The sequence below is a fragment of the Podarcis cretensis genome (genome assembly GCF_951804945.1).
Source record: "Podarcis cretensis genome assembly, chromosome: 9".
In the NCBI taxonomy this organism is placed as follows: domain Eukaryota; kingdom Metazoa; phylum Chordata; class Lepidosauria; order Squamata; family Lacertidae; genus Podarcis; species Podarcis cretensis.
The window spans coordinates 48,105,819-48,130,537 of NC_137178.1; the positions used below are offsets into that span (position 1 = coordinate 48,105,819).

General features: G+C 43.0%; 1 protein-coding gene and 1 long non-coding RNA gene across 13 annotated transcripts in view; one reads left to right on the top strand and one right to left on the bottom strand.

Moving 5' to 3' along the window:
* Positions 1 to 21,293, bottom strand: part of LOC307224546 — a 107,306-nt gene extending 86,013 nt beyond the window's left edge. For 8 of the 9 annotated variants that reach the window (XR_013842623.1, XR_013842624.1, XR_013842625.1 and 5 more), the window contains exons 1-2: positions 21,116 to 21,255; positions 14,661 to 14,699 (exon numbers count right to left, since the gene is read on the bottom strand). This is a non-coding gene — a long non-coding RNA (uncharacterized lncRNA). Of the gene's footprint in view, positions 1 to 14,660; positions 14,700 to 21,115 lie in introns of all 9 variants that reach the window. The other variant, XR_013842622.1, reaches the window with a different exon arrangement.
* An 878-nt stretch (positions 21,294 to 22,171) lies between these two features.
* The window catches only part of GALNT7 (polypeptide N-acetylgalactosaminyltransferase 7), a 43,231-nt gene continuing 40,683 nt past the window's right edge, over positions 22,172 to 24,719 (top strand). For all 4 annotated transcript variants that reach the window (XR_013842583.1, XM_079991398.1, XM_079991395.1 and 1 more), the window contains exon 1: positions 22,172 to 22,304. Coding sequence is in view for 3 of the 4 variants with exons in the window: in XM_079991398.1 (XP_079847524.1) it covers positions 22,179 to 22,304 (126 nt within the window). In the remaining variant the exon portion in view is untranslated. The remainder of the gene's footprint in view (positions 22,305 to 24,719) is intronic.

A 24,719-nucleotide genomic window follows, 5' to 3' on the forward strand; every position in this document is an offset into this window, starting at 1 on the left:
CGCTTAGCCCTCCAAGTCAACATACCAAAGAACAGTCAGGGGCATGATATCAAAGGACAACAAGCATTTCCAGCCATTAGTTAATTTTCTTTTTTAAAGGCAAAAAGGATTTGGGAGGATTTGCCAAGAAAGAATTATAGAAGTTTAAGATGTTAAGAAGAAAATTGAAAGGGATTGACAGGGTACCGCAGGAAGCAGCTGTGATTTAAGGCTGCAATCTTATGCACACTGGGAGTCAGCCTCAATTAGACAAAGTGTCACTTGTGTTTGCATAAACATGCATAGGATAAACAGGAAGATAAGGGTCCCCCCACCACCAAATGAGGTGCGATTGGCAGCTACCAGAAAGATGGCCTTTTCAGTGGTGGCACCCTGGCTGCAGAATGTTCTCCCCAGATAACCTTCCTTGGTGCCTACATTGTGTTTTTTTCAGCTCCAGATTTAGATATATTTTTTTACTTTCCAAATCTTTCCAGGTTTTTAAACAACATTTGTTAAAGGCAAAATGGCACATGAACCTAAACTCAAGTTCAGATACACTAATTACTTAGGCAAAATATTGTAATGTTTTTGTAGTGAGATTGCTCTCACTTTTCCACAGTGCTCCTGACATTTGACAGGTAAAGAAATGCAGGCATGAAATCTGAATATTTTAATCGCTTCCCCTGTCTCTAAGTAGTCTGTAAAACAATCTGCATCCCATTTACATTTGTAATATTTTTCCATTCAAAAAGCCAACGGCTGAAGCTATTTAAAGGGTTTTTCCCTCCCTGACAACTGACTTGCTTAACATGCAACAAAAACCTTTGATTAAAAATAACTCTCGAGATTTCCCTGATATATCTCAAAACAGAAGGTGCCACGGAAATATAAAAATCACACATGCTACAAAAATGTTTGGGTTGTTGTTATTTTGATCCATAATTAATAGACATTAAAAACAGGTGCTTTTTCATCTTTACAGGAAAAGACGAACATTTCTAAATAAAATGCTTTCATAAAACAATGATTTTATAAAAATATATAAAAAGGTACATGAAGTAATCAGGGTTACCTTCTGGCTGCTTTTAGTTAACCAGGTTAAAATGACAAAAAGGACCAGATTATCTCCCCACCCCGGCCCCGCCACCCTACCCACCACTTAGCTCAATATCAGGAACTATTTTAAATGTGCACATATCATTTATATGAAAATGGAGGGGCAGCTTTTTTTTTACACGTTGAGAAGTAGGGCAATCTTAGTGCCCTCTCGTGCTCTACTAACAGTTAAATGATGGTGTGATTACCAATACAAAGCATGGTTTTCTCAAAAACAAGTAACGAATCTTAGTAGACCGCAATTTTAGAGTGTGATATAGCACGGGGGGAAACACTAATGCTATTCTAGGCTGCATCAACAGAAGTACAGTGTCCTGATTAAGGGAAGTAATAGTCCCACCCTATTCTACCTTGAGTTTGACCAAGCTGCGGGAGGTAGTGGAGGACAGGGGTGCCTGGTGTGCTCTGGTCCATGGGGTCACGAAGAGTCAGACATGACTAAACGACTAAACAACAACAACATTCTACCTTGATGAGACCACACCTGGAGTACTTTGTCTGTTTCTGGGCGCTACAATTTAAGAAGGCTATTGACAAGCTGGAACATGTGCAGAGGAGGGCAGCCAAGATGATCAAGGGTCTGGAAACCAAGCCTTATGAGGAACAGTTGAGGGAACTGGGAATGCTTAGCCTGGTAAAGAGGAGACTGAGAGGAGATAGGACAGCCATCTTCAAATATCTAATGGAGGATGAGTCAAACTTGTTTTATCCTGCTAGGACCCAAATCAATGGATTCAAATGACAAGAGATTCCAATTAAACATCAAGGAGAACTTTCTGACAGCAAGAGCTCCTTGCCAGTGGAGCAGATTCCCACAGGAGCTTGTGCTCTCTTCCTCTTTGGAGGTTTTGAGGCAGAGGTTGGATGGCAACCTGTCATGTATGATCTAGCTGAGAGTCTTGCATTGCAGAGGGTAAACTTTACTAGACCACTTTTGGGGTCCCTTCCAACTCTACAATTCCATGCTTCTATGAAAGTGCAGTGTAGCCTCAACAAGCCCATATCAAGCACAAAGAAGCAGTCTGGGTCCAAAACAAGATTCAGAAACGATGTCAGGGAACAGCTCAAAGTCACAGGAAATTCAACAAGGCGGGGTAAGTTGACACAGGAACCATTGTTGGGTTGTTTCCAGCAGCAACTGTAAGGCCCAAGAGGGAGACCTTATCTTCTACACTGCCCTCCTAAAACCACACCCTAACCACAACCACAGTCAACAGACAAGTCTCGGGAATTTCTTACTCAGGAGTAGACCTACTCCTCTGGGTCTGTAGAGATATATTGTGTCATTGCTCTTTGGCCTGGGCCCAAAGTTTTGGAGCTGGCACTCTCGAGGACTGGGGGGGGTGTGGCTCCACCTCTTCTTCCAATAGTTTCAGAGGTTCTTCATAAATTATCAACCCAGAGGATCCCTCAAGGGGACCCTCGCATTGGCTCTGCCTGTTCCTTAAGGTCACTGACCTGTGATGTTTCTGGCTCACCTTCTGAGGACTCAGAACAAAGTCAGGGCTAGGCATGATAAGAATTTTGTATTTATTGACTTATTGCATTTATACCCAATCTTTCCTCCAAGGTCTCTACCCCATCCCTGGTGCCATTTTGTCTTTGTAGCAGTCCTGTAGTTGTGGTCAGGCCAGGGAAAGATATTCTGGCCACTACGTCACACTGGCACCTTGTCAGGTTGCTTTCAGGCCCAAGGATCAAATAAGTGAAGATTGAGGGATCTGTAGTGGTATTTGTATTTAAACAATTTATGTGTCGCTTAACTACAACCATGTCTAAGTAGTGTATAGAAAATGACATTCAGAAAAGGTAAATTTCGTTAAAACTATAACATTAAACTACAGTTAAAATGCCTGTTGGAACGGGAGGAGTCTGTAATAAGTGCTGGAAGTTCTACAGGGAAGGGGTCTGTCTGATCTCAACTGGAAGTTCCACAAAATGGGGCCCACAATCCTGAATGCTTGGCCCTTGGTGGATATGATCCATGCATCTGAGCCAGGGAGGCACTAACGGTGCCTCCAAGGGATATAAGGGATTAGGCCCTCCCTCGGGGAATCCTGAACCTAAATTGTTAAAGGTCTTGTAAATGAATACAAGAACCTTGAACCTGGTAGCGTATTGCCAGCCAGTGTAAGCTTTTGAGCACCAGTGGGGATAGTCTGTCCCCCTTATTCTAGTAGCTACAGGATTTTGCAACATCTGGATTAGGCCCAAGGATAGCGCATTGCAATAATGCAAATGAATGCCCATTTGGTTTTGCAGAAGCAAGGCAGGGGTCTTGGTTTCGTTTTCAACCATCTTCCTTTGGGATTGGGTTACCAGAGCAAGAATGAGTTCATCATGAGAACAGGGATAATTGTAAGCTTCCAGACAGATTCTTGAAGAACCCATCCACACAACTGCACAAATGGGATCAGCTGGAATTCTAGACGCCGCATATCACCTGGGCAGTGACGTCATTGAAGCTAGTATCCTACACTTTAGTTCAAGGATGGGGAACCTTTTTGAGGCTGAGGGCCACATTCCCTTATGCTCAACCTTCCAAGGGCCACCTACCAGTGGTGGGCAGGTCCAGATTCAAAAGTGGACAGAGCAATAGATGTGACTCTTACCTTTGTACAAGAGGATACACTACAGCCATGCAAAATTGAAAGGTTTCTATAACTCATATATCCCCATTCTCTTTCAGCAACCAAAGGGCATTGTTACAGTTCAATTTTAGCTGGGCAAAAGCATTTAAGGAGATTGTGGCCTGGGGGCCAAATAAAGAAGCCTAGAGGGTGGCATTTGGCCCCCAGATCCAAGGCTCCCAACCTCCACTTTAGCCTATTGAGACGCCTTTACAAGCCTCCTTCCCTCTCTACTGTTTACCTGAGTTGAGTCAGGACATGAATTTCAATCATTCCGCTTGTCTGTGATGTGCCAGTCCATTCAATACAGAGACACACCAAAAACAAACAACTCTGCGGTGGCTTCACTATCCCAGTAATTGTTAAAGGAGGGTCACCTGCAAGTTGGAGGAGGCTTTTAGTCACTCCATGGAGCATCTATCACCATGTCATTCATGTGTCTCTTCAGCAGCTTTGTAACAAGAAAATGCAGGCAGGTTTCTACTTCATGGAGAAGAGAGCCATGGGGATTACTGAGCTCCTTCTAACTTTTCAACATAAATGAGATTTTCCTGCTAGTGAATACATGCATGAATCCTCTCTTTTAAAAAAAACCAAAAAAAAACCACCAACAACTATGTTTTAGTCGAGATGTGCTTCACAGGAAGCAGACATAAGCAAATGCTCTGGTTTAGCACAACATCAATTTGTGGATGTCAAGCTTTTTTATGAAGACAAAAAAGGGCAGCTAGTATAATTTGATTGACTGCTTGAACTGAATGTGCTGGCTGCTCAGAAATGATGCCACCAAAGTTATCTAAGCATTTGTTCTACATTAATGTTTGGGGAGGTCTGGAGTCGTGCCCTTTTGTGCCCTATGCAGACTTTCCTGGAAGTAAGCACCATACATCGATTGCACAGAGGCAAGGGGTCTAGTACCATGATAAACAGGCTGCCTTCACATGGCAGTTTATTCTGTTTTTCTGACATTCCACATGGTGCAAAAGCTACTTCAAGGAATATAGCGGGATATAGTTCCAGTTTCATGCTCGTTCCTTGTTATTTGCAAACTTTTTTTTTCTGAGAGCAAGTAACACATTCTGCTATATTTCCAGATGTGAATTTTACACCTTGTGAAAGCTCAAATATAAAGCAAAAATTAACAGTTAGGAAAATATCAGGAAAACAGAATAAATTGCTGTGTGAATGCAGCCAAAGCGGGACTTACTTTTCTGTAAACATGGACAGGATTGCAAAGTAAGATTACTATCCTATGCACAGTTTCCCGTGAGTAATTTTGAACCAAGTGGCACTTACTTATGAGTAGGGATAGGGCAGAAATTTGATTTAGTCTGCATTTAAAGGCAAACTTTAATCAAAACACAGCCATTCTTCAAAATTCACACTTCTCCAAATTTTACAGTGAAGTTCTTCAGCTACGAAAATGTATAGGCTAGGGTAATGTGGGGGGGGGGGAATGCACATTTTGCTAAAAATAATATTAAAATGCATTATATTTGGGAAAATTGCTTTGCAAAAATGTGTATATTGGACAAAACTGCATACAGAAATGGGTCCATCAGGAGAAATTTGCACAAAAAAATCACAAATTGATGTGGAAATGTGGTTAAATGAATTTAAGATTGGGAACATGAAGAACAGAGAGGAACTGAAACTAACAGATTCACCCACCAGTGAAACTAGATCAGACTCACTTTGCTAGCCATAGTCTTTGACGTCCACAAGAAGCATAGATCTTGTTCTGTTTCTGAATTCTAATTCAGGAAAACATATAAGGTTGCATTTATGTTTACATCTGCATGGAATAGCACCATGTCACATCAAGAGGCCACTCAGCCTTCTTATCACGTCTCTCTGGCAATGGAGAGCATTAGAAATCAGAGGGTGGATGTGATGTCATTCATTCCCATCAAGCATTGTCTTAAATATCTTGCCTGATATGCCCTCTAGTTCTTTTTATCTAAGTACAGCCATATAACAGCTCCCTGTTCACCTTTTACGCACAATTCATGGCTGTATTTATTTCTCTGAAATCCTTTTCTCAGCAATCTCTTTGATGAAAAGACCTTATGGCACATGGGCAAGCACTGTACTAAATCAAGGTTCCTTTGGAACTGGAATCTGAAGACTGAAATAAAACCTGCTAAAAGTCCCTTTTAAAAGAGGATGGAGGCCGTCATAAACCTCTATACATAATGCATTTGGGTCTCTTATTTACAATTCAGCTTTGAAAAGAAGTGCTATCTTGCAGACAATGAAATATTGATTTTGATGCAATGAACTCCAAAAATGGGTTGGGGAGAGGTTTGCCTCTGGATTTTAGGTTCTACCTTCTGTACCATTGCGGATTGGACCCCAAACTCTCCAAGCCCACTCCAGTTTAGATCTGTAATTGCCAGAATTCCTGCCTCAGCTTTCCATCGAGGCTGACCAAAGAACATGAAAATCGGAGGCAGGCAGGGCTTCAGTAGAATGGAGCACACCAATCAAATAAATTAAAAGAAGTTATATAGCTGCACACTATGCATTAAGTGTAGCATGTAGTTTGACCCTGATTTGACCACGCTTCTTGTATAATTTTTTATTCTACCTTGCTTCTCCAGGTCTCCACCCTGCCTTGTGCGTCAAGCAGGCATCCGTATTGACGCCTTTGAAACATTCTCCTTTGGGATGAGAGATGGGACCCTGAGTCACATCTCCTTGTTCCAGCTTCTCATAACCTACAAGCCCAAACATAGCAAGGCTGATACTCATGAACATGTGTGTTGTTTTTCCCCTGCCTCATCATATAATTTACTGACACATGAGGATCAGGCACTGCAGGCTGGTTAGGATGCTGCAGCAGTTGAAGCAAAACATGCCACTCCTATTGTTGCCAATCTGTAGGGCTATATAGACCCATTGCAATCCCAAGCATACTTTGTAGTTTCCACTGGGATCAAAGGAACAAATATCTGAATAAGCCTGGTTAGGATACATCTGTCAATGCCATGGCGCATTGTAAGGAAGGAAAAGGAGAGATAAGCATGAAGAATACTTTTGTTATTTGCTCCAAACCTCAGCTTTAAAACAGATTTAGATTTTTCATTCTCTCCTTCAATACCAGCAGCCTATCCCTACTGATATTTACTTGCTGACAGCCTCATAGGTAATCTGCCCGTTAGATCTATGAGCCACATATTATATTATCCTGACTATGAGACAAAACAACAAAGCACTTGCAATACTAGCTTGTCTTTGAAACACAGGAAAAAGAGGCTGCAATCTTAGGCGCATGCTGTGCCAGTTCATACATTATAGAAATTAGATATTAAGAACAGAAAACAATCCCTGCTGAGTCAGACCAAAGCTCATGAAGTCCAGCATTCTGTTCTCACAGTGGTCAAGCAAAATGCCTATAGTGTTGGTATAGCCACCGTTTTTGGGCCTGGGGGCACATTTGAAATTTAGAGATGCTGAGGGCACTAGTCACAAGGCAAGAGGAGCACCAGGTTCATTCATTTCAAATAAATTGCTTAGAGTGCTATCTGCACATTTCATTTCGTAATTATCTTTCTAGGAGGGCTAGAGACTTTTTTTTTTTTTTGTATATGACAGCTCTCAGTCTGGAGGCCCTGCCATTGGACACTGTGGGTTGTATAGTGCCTTTGCATGTCAGGTTGGCAACTCCTGGCCTATGGGAAGACCACAAGCAGTACCTGAGTGTAATGGCACTCTCTCTCTTGTGCTTCCAAACAACTGGTATCTAGAGGCATACTGCCTTTGATATTGGCTGGAAAACATTGTGGATAGTAGCCACTGATAGCTTTACACACCATTAATTTGCCTAAACTTCTTGCTTATTCCAAGCTGGCGACCATCACTGCCTGTTATGGGAGAGAATTCCAAAGTTTAACTATTCGTTTTCTTTTGTCCGTCCTGAAGCTTCCAGCATCCATTTTCATTGGCTGAACCTGTATACCTGTTCATACAATGTCATAGCTGTCAACTTACAGATTTGAAAATAAGGGACCAGCAGCCAAAATAAGGGACCTGCAGCCTCACCTGTTCCAGGCACTCCAGTCTTCCTGTCCTCCTGCAGTCTGGTCAAACTCATGCTGGTAGCTTCGAGAACACTGTCCAACCAACTTTGTAACCAGAGGTTCAACTGAATAGAATCTGAATCACATGCACCACAAGGCCTATGCAGCCTCAACTTAAGATGGCTCCCCGGCTGGCTTTGCACTGCAAAGTTTGCAGCAGCACGTGCAACAAAATGGCGTCCAGCATTCAAAAACCCCCTCAGCCTGCATTAACTAGCCACACACAAGGCATGCAAGCTCCACCCCCCAGTTGTTCTTAGACTTCTTATTGGGTGAGCAACACAGCCAAGCAACACAGTTGAAGCCTCCCTACTCCCTGGCGGGCAGGGAGGGAGGGAGAGGAGCTGCTTCCTTTGAAATTTAAGGGACATCATTTAAGGGACATTTAAGTGACATCCATCCATAAGGGACAGCAGCGGGACATGGCGCTGGAATAAGGGACTGTCCCTTCAAATAAGGGACGCTTGACAGCTATGTACAATGTACATGTGTTTTTTAAAATAAGATGAACAGTGTATGCCCAATTTCTGTAACACATACACTGTCAGATATAAGGAAGTTCTAGAAACCAATGAGACCTACATACAAGTAATGAATGGGTGCCCATCCATATCTGAAATCTTAAGCAGGAAGAACTTTAGTTGAAATGAGAACCACTGAATACAAAATCAACTCTTTAGGAAAAGCCCAATGAACTCTAGGACTGTAATACGAAGTCCATTTACTTGGAAATATACTCTACTGAATCAATCAGACTTTCATCCAGGCTAATTTAGAATCCAAGTGCCAGTATAAAGTAATGGCAGGATAAGGTCATGCTGATGGAGCTTAGAACACATCCACCCAGTAAATGTTTGGGTGGAAGCTCCCAAAATTGAATGTTCTGTCTAAATGGAAAACATGATGAAAAATTAATGTGACGACAGGAAAACAGGGGTGTGTGTTTACTGACTCATCCAAAAAATGACACTCCTTCAGAGTAAGAATGACTGTGAGCACAGCGAAACAGGGAGATGTATTAGTGACATCCAAAAACACGACACTTGGGTATACAAATTCTATGGTTGAATCGTGGCCACCCCTATACCCGAGCTTAAGCTGGAGTAGGAACATGCTGCTCTCTCCCACCAGCAACATCAAATACACAGTAACAGCAGTGAGAGAAATGAGATGATACAGCAGCAGAAACAGGGACTCTCACAGCATCCTTACAACTCTTTTGCAATCATGACATAACTGCAGCAGAAGCCTCCCAACAGCCATGCACAGAAGGCACCGATCAACGTGTGGTTGAATGTGGGAAGGCTCAGGGGATGGTGCATAAATTATTCCAGACACGTTCCCACAAAGTGGATGAGTAGAGTGTCAGGAAGTGCCCACAGCACAGCTAAAACCACAGGCTAGTGAGCAGGGAAACAACAGCCCATGCCGTCACAAGTTCCAGGGTTCCCTGGCAAACCCAATACAGATAGCAGCTAGTAACCACCCTGTTGCCAGGGAAAAGGCAAGGACCATTTGGGAAGGATGTGCAGTTGCACTCCAATGGAACCAGGCAGTAGTAGGAAGCAGCACATCAAACCTGTAAGCCACAGCTCCTCCCAGAAGAAGGGCTCAAGCCCTGTAAGGTTACAAACACTTCCACACAAACAGTGCTGAATATACTGCATGCACCATTTCTGTACTGGTGTCTGTGTGGTAGAACAAGCACCAGGTTATGACTTTGGGGTTCGCTTAGACATTTGAAAGGCATTGCATTAGTTGGTGGCTGCTTTTTGGCTTTGGTTGTTGTTTCTTTAATTTCCACCTTCATGGGATAGATTATTATGTTTTGGTTTATATGGCATTTTGTTGTTGTTGTACACCGAGCTGGGATCCATCTGGATGAGAGCGGTTAAGACATTTAAATAAATAAACAAGAACAATCCACATTCATACTATATATTTAAATGGTTTTACATTGGTACCGCGGGTTAAGAACTTAATTCGTTCTGGAGGTCCGTTCTTAACCTGCAATTGTTCTTAACCTGTGGTACCACTTCAGCTACTGGGGCCTTCCTCTGCCACCGCCGCACAATTTCTGTTCTCATCCTGAAGCAAAGTTCTTAACCCGAGGTACTATTTCTTGGTTAGCAGAGTCTGTAACCTGAAGCGTCTGTAACCCGAGGTACCACTGTATAGCTGATGGCTTCCCCAAAGAATCCTGGGAACTGTAGTTTAGCCCCTCACAGAGATACGATTCCCAGGACTTGTAAATAATTATAGTTCCCAGGATGCTGTAGGGGAAGTCATGTGCTTTTAAATGTATGGTGTGGCTGTGATGGTCAAAGGAGCTTCCTACAGAAGGCCAAATGCACCCTTGAACACCAAGCTCACAGGAGGTAGCACCATGACCCAGGTTGGGAACCTCATTAGGAAGGAGAAAAACAATGGAAAACCATTATTATGGGTCTGAGTGGTACCCCTGCAGGATTCACAACCTCGCTACAGAAGGCAAGCCCAACTGACCCCTCTAAAGTTTAGCAGTAAATCATCTGCTTTTCATGCAGAACATCCCAAGTCCAATCCCCGGCATCTCCAGGTAGGGGTGAGAGAGACTCCCATCTGAAATCTTGGGGAGCCACTGCCAACCAGTGTAGACAATACTGAGCCGAATGGACCAATAGTCTGACCCAGCATTAGGCTGGTTTGCTATGTTCCTACGGCAGACTAGAACTGTCCGCAGATCAACACACGAACCAGTCACAGAAGCAGATGAAAAGGAAACTCACGGTGGGAATACTACATCCACTTTTAGTTGCAGCAAGTCCTGTTCACTGAGATTTTTCAAGTAAGCATGGATTATTTGGGGGGGGACAGAGTTTGCCAACCTTTTGGGGTCCATGGGCAGCTTTGGATACCACACACACACACACTGCAAACAAGCACACAGCACAACCTAGTCTATTGGCTAGTATAGAATGCTTATTTCAAGCCGAATTTCAGCAGTGGAGGGGCAGGGGACGGTGACTCTGTGGATGCTCAAGAAGGCCTCTACGGGCATCATGTTGGTTATGAAGCAGCAGTTTCAGCTTTAAAAGGGCGAAAAAAATATTGCTATAAATTATATCTATTCTAATAAATTATATCTATTCTAATAACTCTTTCAGAACTCCCATGAAGTTTCTGTGCTTTACTTGACAATACAGTGGTATCTCGGGTTACATATGCTTCAGGTTACAGACTCCGCTAACCCAGAAATAGTACTTTGGGTTAAGAACTTTGCTTCAGGATGAGAACATAAATCGTGCTCCGGCAGTGCGGTGACAGCAGAAGGCCCCATTAGCTGAAGTGGTGCTTCAGGTTAAGAACAGTTTCAGGTTAAGAATGGACCTCCAGAACTAATTAAGTACTTAACCCGAGATACCACTGTATATACCAACGCAACCCTGCATTTACACACAGTCCTCAGCAATATGCAATTAACCGTAGTTTTATGCAGTAGTGGATAAAGTGCAAAATATTTAGTATGAAGTCCTAGCGATTGTTGTATCTTGCTTATCATGTTGGTTGCACCTCTATTCAGGGGTAAAGATGAATGCTCTGTTCAATTTAAAGTGTAAGTCAGCAAATAACATAGTACCGCTTTCTCTAAAAATCAGGATACTAATTACAAAAATAATAGTGATGCTAAGCATCAGTGCTTAACATTCAGCAGAGGACAGCAATGCAATGAATTAAAAGAAATTAAAAATGAAATTGGAGGACATTTCTTTCTATTTCATTCCCGCTACTCCTAAAAAAAGTCTTAACAACAGCACAAAATTGTGGGGAAAAGCACATCATAAGGGCAGCCTGCAGTCTACAGAGAGGCGAGAGTGAAGAAATACATATTGCTTTTAACAGACAGTGAAATGTGGGGTGAGCTAGAGGTGATGTTGCAGGAGGGGAATTCAGAAAGAGAAAAGGTATGAGTCATGAAAGAATTTAGTGGGCTAGACTTCATGACAAGAATGTCAACATGGAAGAACATGGAAGGAAAAAAGGAGGCCAAAAAAAGAAAAAAGGAAAAAGGAAGTGCAGTGAGCATATGTCAAGATATATTAGGAGGCAAGTAAAGGAATCACAGTGGCTCCTTTTGGCAGGCAGAGGAAAGCAAAAGTCTCTCCAGTACAAAAATCAGGGCAAGCCTCTGCTGTGTTTTTTAATGGAAATGTATCAAATGTCTATCTGAGACCCAAAATCTACACATTTAGGAGCAGGAGATAGAAGAGTCAACAGGGATAAACTAAGACCACATGCTCTAGGAATGCAAAGAACAGCCCAGGAACAGATAAGAGACACCTCAGAAATGAAACAGGAAGAAATGACAACATCCTGACACTTTCTTCTCTCTAAACCCTGCTGTACCTATACTTGCCAACTGAAGACAACATTCCATGGATCTAATGAAGTGAGCATGGGCACACAAAAGCCTGTGCCACAATAAATTTGCTAGTATAATGTCTTTAGGGTGCCACAAGATCCTTTGTAGGTTTTACTGGTTTTATTTATAAAAATACTTGTGCGCCACAATCTCATACAAAATGTCAACCATTATATATGCAAAATACACAACCACAAAATATATATTGAAGCAGATCACCACCTAGTATTACAGAAAGTATTTTTTTTATCTTAACTGTCTTCATAAGCATAAACTGTCTTCATAAGGTCTTCAGTGAATGTTTAAAGGTCAATATAGAAGACACCTGCTGAATCTCTATTGGAAGTGTGTTCCACAGAGCTGGGGCAATGGCACAAAAGCCTCCATTTAATGTTGAACCAGCAACATGTATTTAAAAAAAAAAATCTTATTTTCTTTGCATTGATCCTCTGCCGTGCCTAACCTGCAGTCCCACTCTCAGATTCTGTATTGTATAGAGACAAAGGCTGCAGCGATCTGTTCTATGTGTATACAGAATTCGATTCATTTCATTTCATTTGAGGGAGGCAAAATGCTCCCGTTCCTTGGTGCATGAGGACTGCCTCTTTCCGTTGAGATAAATGGGATCCTCAACATGTGAAACATGTGATCTTTATGTGCACCAGTCACCCGAGCATGCAGGGAACTCAAGGTTCGGTTTGCAAGCTATTTCTCCTCTAGCCTAAAGAACAGATGTGTGAAGTGCATCTCTCAATCAGCTGCCGCACACAGCTCTTCCCCTTATTCCTTAAGTCTTTCAATTTGCAACAAGGAAAGGCAGGAAGCCTGAATTAGTGAAATGTGCTGATTGTTCATGTTCAGTTGCTGTGGTGCCAGGTGGAAGGCTGAACCCCCAAGAGTCGACATGTTCATAACAGCCTAAGGCTAAGTGCAGAAAAGGGAGTACATATGATGTAACTGATGCTTGGGAAGGGAAGACTTTAATATTCTAACCTTATTTCTGTGTCATAGACTTTCTGTACCTGGACAGTTTACTGTGCATCAGTAATTTTCCTCTCTGTAAAATGAGGACAATAATATTTTACTCTCCTGAGACTGAATTTATTAATACTTGCAGAACTATTTGAGCTCCACAAAAGGGAGGCTGTATTGAAGTGCAAATTAAAATATTATCTTAACAAAAGAAGCCATCATTAGAATCAATGGAAGTTAAAATGAAACTAGACAAACTTCCCAATCATTTATTAGCATGTTGAAATGATTATAATCCCCATGTCAAGACAGGGGAAACAATAATAAATAATGAAGAAAAAAGGCACTAATTGGTAAACAGAATACTGAAATCAGCTGCTTAGAAAAACAAGTCTGAATCTAGCTGTTGGCAATTGCTTGCTTCTGTTATATGAAAATGAATCAAATTCAAAGTAAAGCAATCACATCACATATTTGTTAGCAAAATTAGCAAACAATGGAAAAGAGGAAAGAAAGGCAGACAGTTGTGTTTCTTTAGCTTCATAATCTTTTTAAATCTTGCCTTGAGTATTCCAATAGCCACACCAAAATTCTCCATCCTTTTATCAATGCACCACCTGTTCATCCTGGCCTTTCTAACAAAACTGTTGTCACATCTGCAATCATTATGATACCTGCACTTCCACATCATCTAGACATTTTTGTGCCAACACAGCTGTATCTTAACAAGTTAACCCTTTAATGCCAAGCCAGTTCCTGCAATCTCACCAGCCCTTACCAGGTATAGCTTTGAGTAAAACAGACATGCTGTTCTTAAGACTACAAATCCTATAGTTTATTATCCCCTCAAGCAAAATAATGCATGAAAGCCTCTTGAGCCTAATTTCAGTGAATCAAACAACTGGCAATATTGACAGAAGAGGAGAGTGAACTAAATAGGCTGAAATTTGAACAGGCAAATTAACTTTCTACAGAAAGCAAGAACCCCCCTGATTGGATCAGGATTGCAAACTGAATTGAAGAACAATATTTTCTTTTCCAGGTTTTGTAGATTATAGCACCCTATTTCACCATTACTGAAACTGAGGCACATGTCTTGGGATGAGAAATTGGTTTCAGTCATTGTTGTACCAAAGCAAATCCCTTCATCTAGTTAATTAGAAAACAAATATGCAGTCATATTTGGCACCAGGCTAGCAAAGGGTGCACTAAGGTATGTATTATATACAGGACGTGTTTGGCCACTAAAAATGGATGTGTTTGAAGCAGTAAGAGCCTGGTGAAGCTTCAGCATCCTCAAGGACACTACTACCTGAAAGCAACCACAAGTCCTGAAATTAATTCTCCATATGAAGTTAATTTAATTGCATTGCTAGGGCAGATTAATCTTCTCTTTATTAACCAAAAGACAAAGAGGAAGAAGAAATTGTTAAATATATTCTTTGACATGCAAGGAAACATGCTGAATCTCCCTACCTCGGCTTCTCAGTGTAGCCAGTGGACTTGACAAATCACCTGCAAAAAATAAATAGTACATTACATTACTTTATTTTTATTTATTTCATAAAATTAATATGAGTGATCGTAAACACGAACAAACAAAACTTCCCATTGGTCCTCCCAAGACGCTCAGGGTAGGTAATCTCCCTCTTGATTTTATCCTGAAAGTAACACTGTGAAGTAGATGAGACTGAGGTATGGGGACTAGCAGAATGTCAGCCAATGAACTTCATGGCAAAATTAGGATTTGAAACCTGATCTTCTAGGTCCTAGTTTGGATCTAACCACTACATGACTCGGCTGGCTTCCAAGCATGTCAACATCAATAACATCTTTTTCAAAAAGTTCAGAATATTTGTTCGGAACAAGTTTGTGTGGCAGCCCCTAGTTTGTAAAAAAGGCTTATAAATGTATTCACTAAACTTCTTGCTGAGGGAGGTTGTAAAGGTAAAGGTAAAGGTACCCCTGCCCGTACGGGCCAGTCTTGACAGACTCTGGGGTTGTGCGCCCATCTCACTTAAGAGGCCAGGGGCCAGCGCTGTCCGGAGACACTTCCGGGTCACCTGGCCAGCGTGACATCGCTGCTCTGGCGAGCCAGAGCCACACACGGAAACGCCGTTTACCTTCCCGCTGGTAAGCGGTCCCTATTTATCTACTTGCACCTGGAGGTGCTTTCGAACTGCTAGGTTGGCAGGCGCTGGGACCGAGCAGCGGGAGCGCACCCCGCCGCAGGGATTCGAACCGCCGACCTTTCGATCGGCAAGTCCTAGGCGCTGAGGCTTTAACCCACAGCGCCACCTGCGTCCCTGAGGGAGGTTGTACCAAGACACAAAGAAACAGAAAACGCTTGCACCACTACCTCCCAAAGTTCCATGGAAGAACAAGGGCTGCATTGACAGCAGGCACCCAATGTTGCATTGGTGAATTGTTCTGTTCTTAAAACACTCTGAACTATTGTCATTTATCTTCTTTCTAATTTCCTAAGTATTTAAAGTCTGTAAGCAGACCCTCCCCTATTTCCTCACAGTGCAATCCAAAGTGTGTTTATTCAGAAGTCGAACTGGGTTCAATGGTACTTGCTCTCAGGAAAGTGTTATAGGATTGTAACATTAATCTTCCTTGGGGGGGGGGGAGCGGGGTTAAATGGATCTGTTCAGCCTGTGTTCATAGGGTTTGCTTTGTAAAATTCTTCAGTATCTTTGCAACTCTCCTCAGATGCCCAGAACTAAAAATAGGCAGCTAAATGAGGTCATACCAGTGCTGAGTAGATCTGTACAATAATTTATTGAGTCTTAGAAAACAGTGTTCCAGTTGAATCCACCAAAGATGTCAGTGGCCTTTTAAGCTATAGCATCACATCTACAGTGAGATCCAGTTCACTGTTTGCAAAGCTAGAGAGCCTGTGTTCCTGCAGCCCTGGTAGAGATACAAGCCCTAAATCTTCTACAGAAAAGTGACCTAAATGGCTCATGAGATTCGTAATGGGATATGCCACCTTCAGGTTACAATAGTTCACCAGTTCAGCTAAGGCACCAGTGTGCTACTACAATACCATTTAAAAATGATTCAGTAGCAAATATAAACAAAAAACACCCCACCTACGTTAGTTTGTAACAGAGTTTCTACATTTGGCAATTCTTCATACTAATGTTTACAGAATGAACACGTGGTCTATTTATTCAAGGTTTTGCATCAAGACACATTCTGAAATTTGTGTAAATAAAGCAGTCCAGCTTGGTATCTGCTTATTCTTTATGACAAACTTGTCCTGTGGGAGGTTTCTTTCTATCAGCTTGTACGATGCCTAAATAGCCAGTTCTAAAATTAAATGTATGGCAGGGGTTGGACTGGATGACTTGAGTTGGGTAAAGGTAAAGGTAAAGGTACCCCTGCCCGTACGGGCAGTCTTGACAGACTCTGGGGTTGTGCGCCCATCTCACTTAAGAGGCCAGGGGCCAGCGCTGTCCGGAGACACTTCCGGGTCACGTGGCCAGCGTGACATCGCTGCTCTGGCGAGCCAGAGCAGCACACAGAAACGCCGTTTACCTTCCCGCTGGTAAGCGGTCCCTATTTATCTACTTGCACCCGGAGGTGCTTTCGAACTGCTAGGTTGGCAGGCGCTGGGACCGAGCAGCGGGAGCGCACCCCGCCGCAGGGATTCGAACCGCCGACCTTTCGATCGGCAAGCCCTAGGCGCTGAGGCTTTAACCCACAGCGCCACCTGGGTACAACTCTACAATTCCATGACATGAGATGCCTCAAGGAAGAGGATGAATAGCATTTTTAAAGTTTATTTAGGCTGCATTAGCTAAGCCTCTGTTTACAGAATTTTGACAGAGTTTCCAATTGCTATGTTTACTGATTGATTGCCTACCTTTCACCATGCTGTCTCAAGGCAGGTACATACAGCTAAAAACAAGCAAGCAAGCCATATAACAACACTAAACCATCAATTAGACTGTATCAAACAGCAAGCAAAACCAGCAGGTTTGCATTCTATTTTCCATATTTTGGCCTAGACACACAATTCTTAAAACAACAAAGAGTCATGTGGCAAGATTCTTTTTTGTTTTTGCTGCAACCAACTAACACAACTGGTCCCACTGCAAATGCTTATTGTGTGTTTGCATCCCATCTTAGCCATATACTTAACCAGCACAAAACTTTTACTTTATTAATAGCAACCTTGTACTTGGTGTCACTACAGAATGCCAAGAAACCAAAAATAAGTGCAGTTTTGAAAGTTTCAGTCCATCATTCAAAAGGTGTCCAACTGTATCCACAGACACCACTGATCTCAGAAACAGTACTGCAAAATTTGGGTTGCCATATTTCAAAAAGTGAAAATTGGCACACAAAAACTGTTGAGCTTTTCTAGTTTTGCCCCAAGTTATGGAGCTTTTTTGCTTATGGATTTTCCCAGACATTTCAGCTATTTCTACCCAGGCGCTGTTTACAAGGGCTAAATGTCTAGGAAATTCCAGACGTTTAGCAACCCAAGGTTACGTTATCTTATGAGGTGTCAAAATGTACAGAAAACAGCTTTCGAAAATATTTAGTAGATTGGTAACCAATGGATTGCTTCCCAAATATATCATAAATTGAAAACAATACCAAGTTAGGGTTTGGACAGTTAGCCTAGATAGCTAGCTTAAGGCTGCAATCCTAAACCTGCTTCTTTGTGACTAAGCCCAACCATGTAGCTTTACAACGTTAAGGACAAGCCAGGCCTGTGAGCAACACATGGCATCCCTTGTCTGGGGCTTTGTGCCATAGCAAGGCCCATGACTTGATGAAGCTAGCCCTTTGGTCCACTTTCAAACCATTTCCTCCCCAGTTGTCAGTGGCACAATCAGGAGCCCCAAATTTAATTTCACCAATGCAGTGTTTCTCTACTTTACCAAGGGCATCATGGGAAATTTATATGGCAGCCGCCGAACTGCCACTAGGGATACCCAACGCTGACTAGAATAATGTTGTCTACTTTTTGATCATTTGCCTCTGGTGTCAAACTAAGCTGAGCAGTCTTGGATAGCATGCACCTTGACCTGAGCAGGGTGGGGAAACACCAGTTCCTGCTCCGTCTTAGGCAACAAAAGGTAATGGGCCAAACCTTTACATGATGTCAGACAGCTACTAATGCCAAACCTGATTTTTTTAAAGCTATACAACAGAGGCTGAGGGTAACACACAGGTCTGGATATGGCAAAGGCAGATAATCTCCCATAACAAGTGGGACCTACAGCAAAATATTGCAATGTAATCTCACCTCCTAATAGGAGTGGTCCTGTTTAAGATTTTATATATATAGAATACATATTGGGTTGAGATGACAACGTATCTTAGCACAGCATTATCTATTGAATAGACAGACAGACAGATAGATAGATAGATAGATTTTCAATAGATAATGCTGTGCTGATACAATTGTCATGGACTGCTGAGTAAAATTACAGTGTGAGAAACTGAATCAGGAATAATTTGATGTGCACTGCAATACAATCATATTTACTTGAAAGCAAGTCCCATTATACTCTTTGGGGCTTACTCACTAGTAAGTGTGCTTATTAAGACTGCAGCCTTAGCCAAGTATTGTCTTTAGACGAAGCCTGTGAAGATTTATACTTTTATTATCTATCTCAATATTCAGTAATCTGTACTCTCAATAAACTTATGTAAAGATGATCACCTGCAATATCTGGGGTATTTGTACTCTGTGGAGAACTTTACAGCAGCTTAAACCTTTTATGGAGAGATACACAGCAATTTTTACAGACAGCAGAAATAGCTCCCATTGCTGGCAGAGCTCAGCCAGATTTGGAAAACAAATTAAGACTTTGCTTTTCAGGTGTGTCAAGCTGAAGCTCTTAGCAATATTGAATAAATCTTAAACTTCTTTTACAGGGCATATTGTTCTTCACACAAAACTTACTCTGGTTTTAAAATAAAATATAATCTGGAAGGGATTTTCAGGTGTATCAGATACCACAGATTTCTGCAAGCTGCATAAGATTTAAAAGTACAGCACATATTCTACCCCTCTACTAATGCAAGCTAAATATATTACTCCAAAAAACACAGAAGCAACAGAGCAATAATAATAAGTTGGCATAGCTACATTTCTGAAAATAGATTTTTCTAAAATACTGCCTATGAATTATTGGGGAGATTGCTACCAAAATGCCAAGAATAAGTATCAGGTTAATCTACAAAAGAAAAAAAGTAGTCTATAATAAAAGAAGTGAGCAATGGTTTAATTTTGCTTCAGCCTGAGCTTGCTGAGTTTTGACGCCACACTGCTTTATTGTAAAGACTGCAAATATTAAGTTAATGGGGGAGGGATTAGTTGGATCCCCAGGACCATCAGCAGGAAACTGAAGAGTTGTAAGATTCAATAATATACAGCACAATCCTATACAGAAATAAAACACAGTGATATCAGTAAGGTTTAATTCCAGGTCAAAGTGCTTGCAGCTGGAACCTGTAAAATTTGTTAACTCCATGGCACAGAACCACAATGCTGACCTTGATGCCATAAAAACACTTTCACACTGGCCAGATCCATCTGTAATGCAAGTTGTATCCAATATACAATTACATCATGGGCAGGGCTGGATTTAGGTTTGATAAGGCCCTAAGCTACTGAAGGTAATGGGGCCCTTTATATGTCCAGCTGTCCTTTGTCAACAACAAATTGTCACTGTTTTTGTGTTGAATATATGCTATATGGTAATTTATGGACCTAATAGGTATCTAAAGCCATTTGCACATAAAAAAATATGTATTTTATCAAAGTAATGGTTGAACTGAAATACAATTAATAAGTATATTAATAGTGAAATTATTAAGCTCAAACTGTATGTAGGTTTTATTTTGTTTATCATCTTATATTTTGGAAAATGTACATCCAGTGGTTTTTTTCCTTTAAATTTTTTTTTGGGCCCCAAGCTATAGCTTGTTTAGCTTATATGTAAATCCAGCACTGATCATGGGAGCCGGGTAACTGTTCCTTAGCACAACTTTAACATATACAAATCCAACCTGCCCCATTTGCATTACTACAGCACAGATATTTCAAGCACCAAAACAATTTATTGACAAATTGTTGCCACCTCACTCAGCAGTTTACAGGTATTTGACCAAAAAATTGTCTTGGGTGCAAGTCACACACATAAAAAAGGGACAAGGATGGAAACAGAGGAAGGAACCCACAGCAGTTTTGAATGCTATTCTTTATTATGATGGGCTGCCTTCCTACGATCATAGAATCATAGAATCATAGAGTTGGAAGGGACCCTGAGGATCATCTAGTCCAACCACCTGCAATGCAGAAATATGCAGCTGTCCCGTATCGGGAATGAACCTGCTACCTTGGTGTTACCATTCTAACCAACTGATGCTGTCAATTTTACATCCATGATCAGTATTGGGATGACGGCTTGCAGATGTTTAAAGAACAGAAGTAGAGCACAAGGCCAGATGACCAGATGAAACTTACCACCTACAAATGTCCTAATATATTATTTGTTCTGGACTTGCATATAAAGCTCACCCTTCTGAGCTGAAAGACAGCCTGTGTAGGAGAATCCTTACTGATGGTTTACACCAGTTCAAGGTGAGTAAAGATCCATTTTGGGCAGCTGCCTTTTTACTATATATGGTAAGCCCACATCTTACATGCACATTCAGCTTTACACGCTTGGCAAATTTAAAAAAGGAAAAAAAGAAAAAGGAGCAAACATCTGAGAAAAAGACTTTGGCAATACCACCCGCCATTGAACCCAATGTGTTTTGACTATATGAGATTTTGGCTTTAGGCACGATTTTGGGGCTTACTGTATTCTCCCATAGGCATTGCTGTGTGACAAAAAAAGGTATACATTCGGGAGGCAGATCAAACGCATTATGAGCTAATTTTAAGGTGACTTTACCTTCTTCCTTTGAGACAGAGGCATGCATGCATGCATTCATTCATACATGCAAGCACACCACAAAGAGATCTTGGGCTTTCTGTGACGGCCATCGCCGTTGTGCTAAAGGTATCACGGGGCATTGCTACTCTTTCCCACGTTGCAATTCTTGATCACACCTTTTACCGTTGGATTTGCTCCTGTGCCAGTCCAAAGACGAGCAGAGAGAGACAGAGAGAGCAAGCAAACCCACACTGATCCTCGTTTCCACCTTGCCAAAGCCAGGAGCCAAGCAAGCAAGCAAGCAAGCAAGCCTCGTATTTGCATAGCTTCTGCTGGGTTTGCTCTTCGAACTCTACCTCCGGATGGGGACGAATCAATCTCTCTCTCACACACATACACCCACCCACACGAAAAGCCGCCTCTAAAGTCAACCTGAAGCAACCCTTCGGGCTGTAAAGCAGCCACGTGGAGCCTTTGCTTCTGGGGGTGGCGGCGGCGGCGGCCGTGGCGACTTCCTGCTTCATTTTAGCAAGCTGGGCTGAACATTAGCAAGGAAGAAAAGAGCGGTGGAAAAAAAGGGGGGGGAGTGAAGACTCAACACGGGAGATACAAAGAGAACAGGAAAAACCAGAAAGCGGGGCGTGTTGGAGGGGGAGAGGAAAAAGAGGTTCTTTAAAAAAAGGAAAAGTTTTTGGGGGGTTTGCAAGGAGAGAGCAGAGCAAGCAGGAGTCGAGGAAGGAGAGGAGGCGGCGGCGGCGGCGGCAGCAGCAGCTCGAAAAAGGCTGAGGGGAGGAGTGAGGAGGAGGAGAAGCGAAGCTGCAGGGAGGGAGCGCGAGTACGAGCGAGGCTCGGCGCCAGGCGCCTGCTGCCTCGCAGAGAGAAAGAGAGAAGGAGAAAGGCGGCAGTACAGTAGTGAAAGAGGGAGGAGGGGAGGGAGGGAAGCCACGCAGAGCGCAGCTCGGCACAAGTGAGGAGCAACAACAGCAGTCGCCGGGAGGGGGGTGGGAACGGCAGCGAGGAGCCCGGCGGCTTCGGCGGCGGCGGCGGCTTCGGGGAGCTCGTCGGGGAGCTGGCGCTGAGGATGCGGCTGAAGCTGGGCTTCCTCCTGCGCGCGGTGCTGCTGCTCGGCTCCTTCCTGGGGCTGCTGCTGCTCTGGTCGTCGCTCTCGCCCCGCGCCGAAGACCCCAGCCCGGGGGACAGGATCCGGGTGAGTCGCTGCTTCCCGGCCGAGGGAGGGCAGAGGGGGCGGGCGGGCGGGCGGACCCCCAACCCCCGGCGGCCCTTCTTCCCTCGCTGCCTGTGTGCCTTCCTCCCTCTTCAGCCTGGGCCGGCGGGCCGGGAGGGGGCGGCGGCGGCGGTGGCGGCTGTCCCTGCCCAGGCTGAGGCCTGTGGCGTTGGCGAGGCCTGAGAAAGGGGGACTTCGGACGGGGCGTCTGCCGTAAGCCGCGGGCGCCCCCTCGCCGCCTGCTGGGAGGGGAAGAGCTGCCTGGCGCCGGCTCCCCAAGCAGGTGGGCAGGCACACGTCGTAAGTTAGTCCCGGCTCCTTCAGGTGCGCTGCCGCTTCGCCCCAGACCTTTGACCTCTCAATTGCGCATAATTGCGCCCTCCTGTGTGCGCTGGTTGTGGGGAGGCGAGCGGTGAACTCTGGGCTGGGACTGGCCCCCTAACTGCCTCACCCACTCGCAGTAGAAGGTGGCTGGGGCGAGATGTGGGCATTTCTATAGGTCTAGGAGTGTGTACCGTTTGCCCATGGAGTAGGGTGGTGGTGGTGGAGGTCCGGTTTTCACATTAATGTCTACTTTATATTCTGTTTTCTCTGTGTTTATTTTACTCCCCAAAAGATGCATAATCCCGATAACTATCACGGATTAGGAGCTCCACTATAACTACCGCAAGGATAGTTGAAACTTCTTGGACTAACTGTGGTGTGAGGCCCTGTGTAAATGCCATACCTGGCAGATAAGAGGAACAGAACATGGCATGCATCAGTAGCTCATTTAAAGCAGGTCATCTCACCTGCTTGTGTACTTGCAGCATGTTGGGAATTTGAACTCAGCAGGTGTTATGTTGGCACCAAACACTGCCAGCTGGCAGTCCAGTCCTGTGCACTTGTTCAAAAGTCTACATGAGTTCAAGGGGACTTTTAGGTGTTTGTGTGCAGTTGTAGTGGTTGAGAGCCTGGTCCAAATGAGACAAGGCAGATGTGCAAAGCTTCACAGCTAAGTTCTTCTCGTGTGGTGTCACGTTTAAACTGAGCCTGCGTAAGCAGGCCTGGTGGTGTTAAGTAGCAGTGAATATAAATTTTGTAATGCCAACACTACAGAGTTGCTACTCATTTTACAAGTCCTGCATCTGCTCCTTTTATTGCTGCCGAAATCAGGAAAAAAAATAGCTAGTGAAGTTTATTGCAATGTGTTTTTCAAAGTCAGGAAAAGTTCCACGGCTGAATTTCTGTGTGTTGGGTTGCTGTTAAAGGCATACAGTAAGGGCCATAAAACAAGATAGTAACCATGTTTAAGTTTGGGTAATGTTGTAGATGCAGTTCTCTCCTTACATTGTGACTTTGCATGATATGGTTGAAGAAAATGTTCCTTCTTGAATCAAGTAGTAAAAGCAGTGCACTTCCTTAACTGTGCTTAGTTATTTCCACATCAGCTAGATTTAGCCTTCTTCACATTAGTTACTAGGTGGCAGTGTGTGTTTATTTTTAAACTTAATGGCAAGGCGCTGACTCAAATACATGCAGTCAACATAATTAACACAACATTTAACTGCTAATGGTATACACTCTCATACATCAGCCCCAGGGTTGCTTTCCATCACCTCTAGAATATGCTCCCTCTGGAAATGTATATAAGTGCCCAAGTGTAGAAGGGTTCTGTAAATCATCACTTTCTCTTGTCTGGCCTTTTTCCGATTGACTCCTTAATGATTTAAGCTTGCTTTGTTTTCAGATTAGTGTATAATGTCTCAGTGAAGACTTATATTTAACTGTATCATAAACCTAGAGCAGAAATACAGATTTAATAACACACGCACATTAGTAGCACATCATTTATGAGAATATAGGAGCAACCATACATGTGCAGTGCTCTGATGCCACATGAGCCACAATGCTTTTGACCTTGTATTGTGAGGCATTTCATTTTCAGTAAACAGTTCTTCCTGAAGTGCCAGCTGTGGAGAATTTCCTTCCACCAACAAAATATTCTAGTTCAGGGATAGCCAAAGTAGTGCCCTCCTGATGATGATGGATTTGAAATTGCTTTGCTAGTGGGGAGAGGAAATTCAATAACAGGTCTTTCTCTGGCATTGGAGAGGCTCAAGGGACCATAGGACGGCAGGGCCCTTCTTTTTATTTGCTCTTTGAATTATAGTGGATGAATTTTTAAGCTTTTGACTAATGAGATCTGCAATCTTACCTGAAAACTCAGAGTCATAGGATTCTAAAGACTAAGTTTCATAGGTCACATTTGTTTGAGCAGTGACTTTAGTTTTATAAACTCCTGTACTGTTTTTGCTGGCAGAATAATTATATTGAGGAGGTGCTTCCATTGCCTCATTATTCCAGTTGGTTAGAGCATGGTCCTGATAACACCAAGGTTGCAGGTTTGATCCCCAT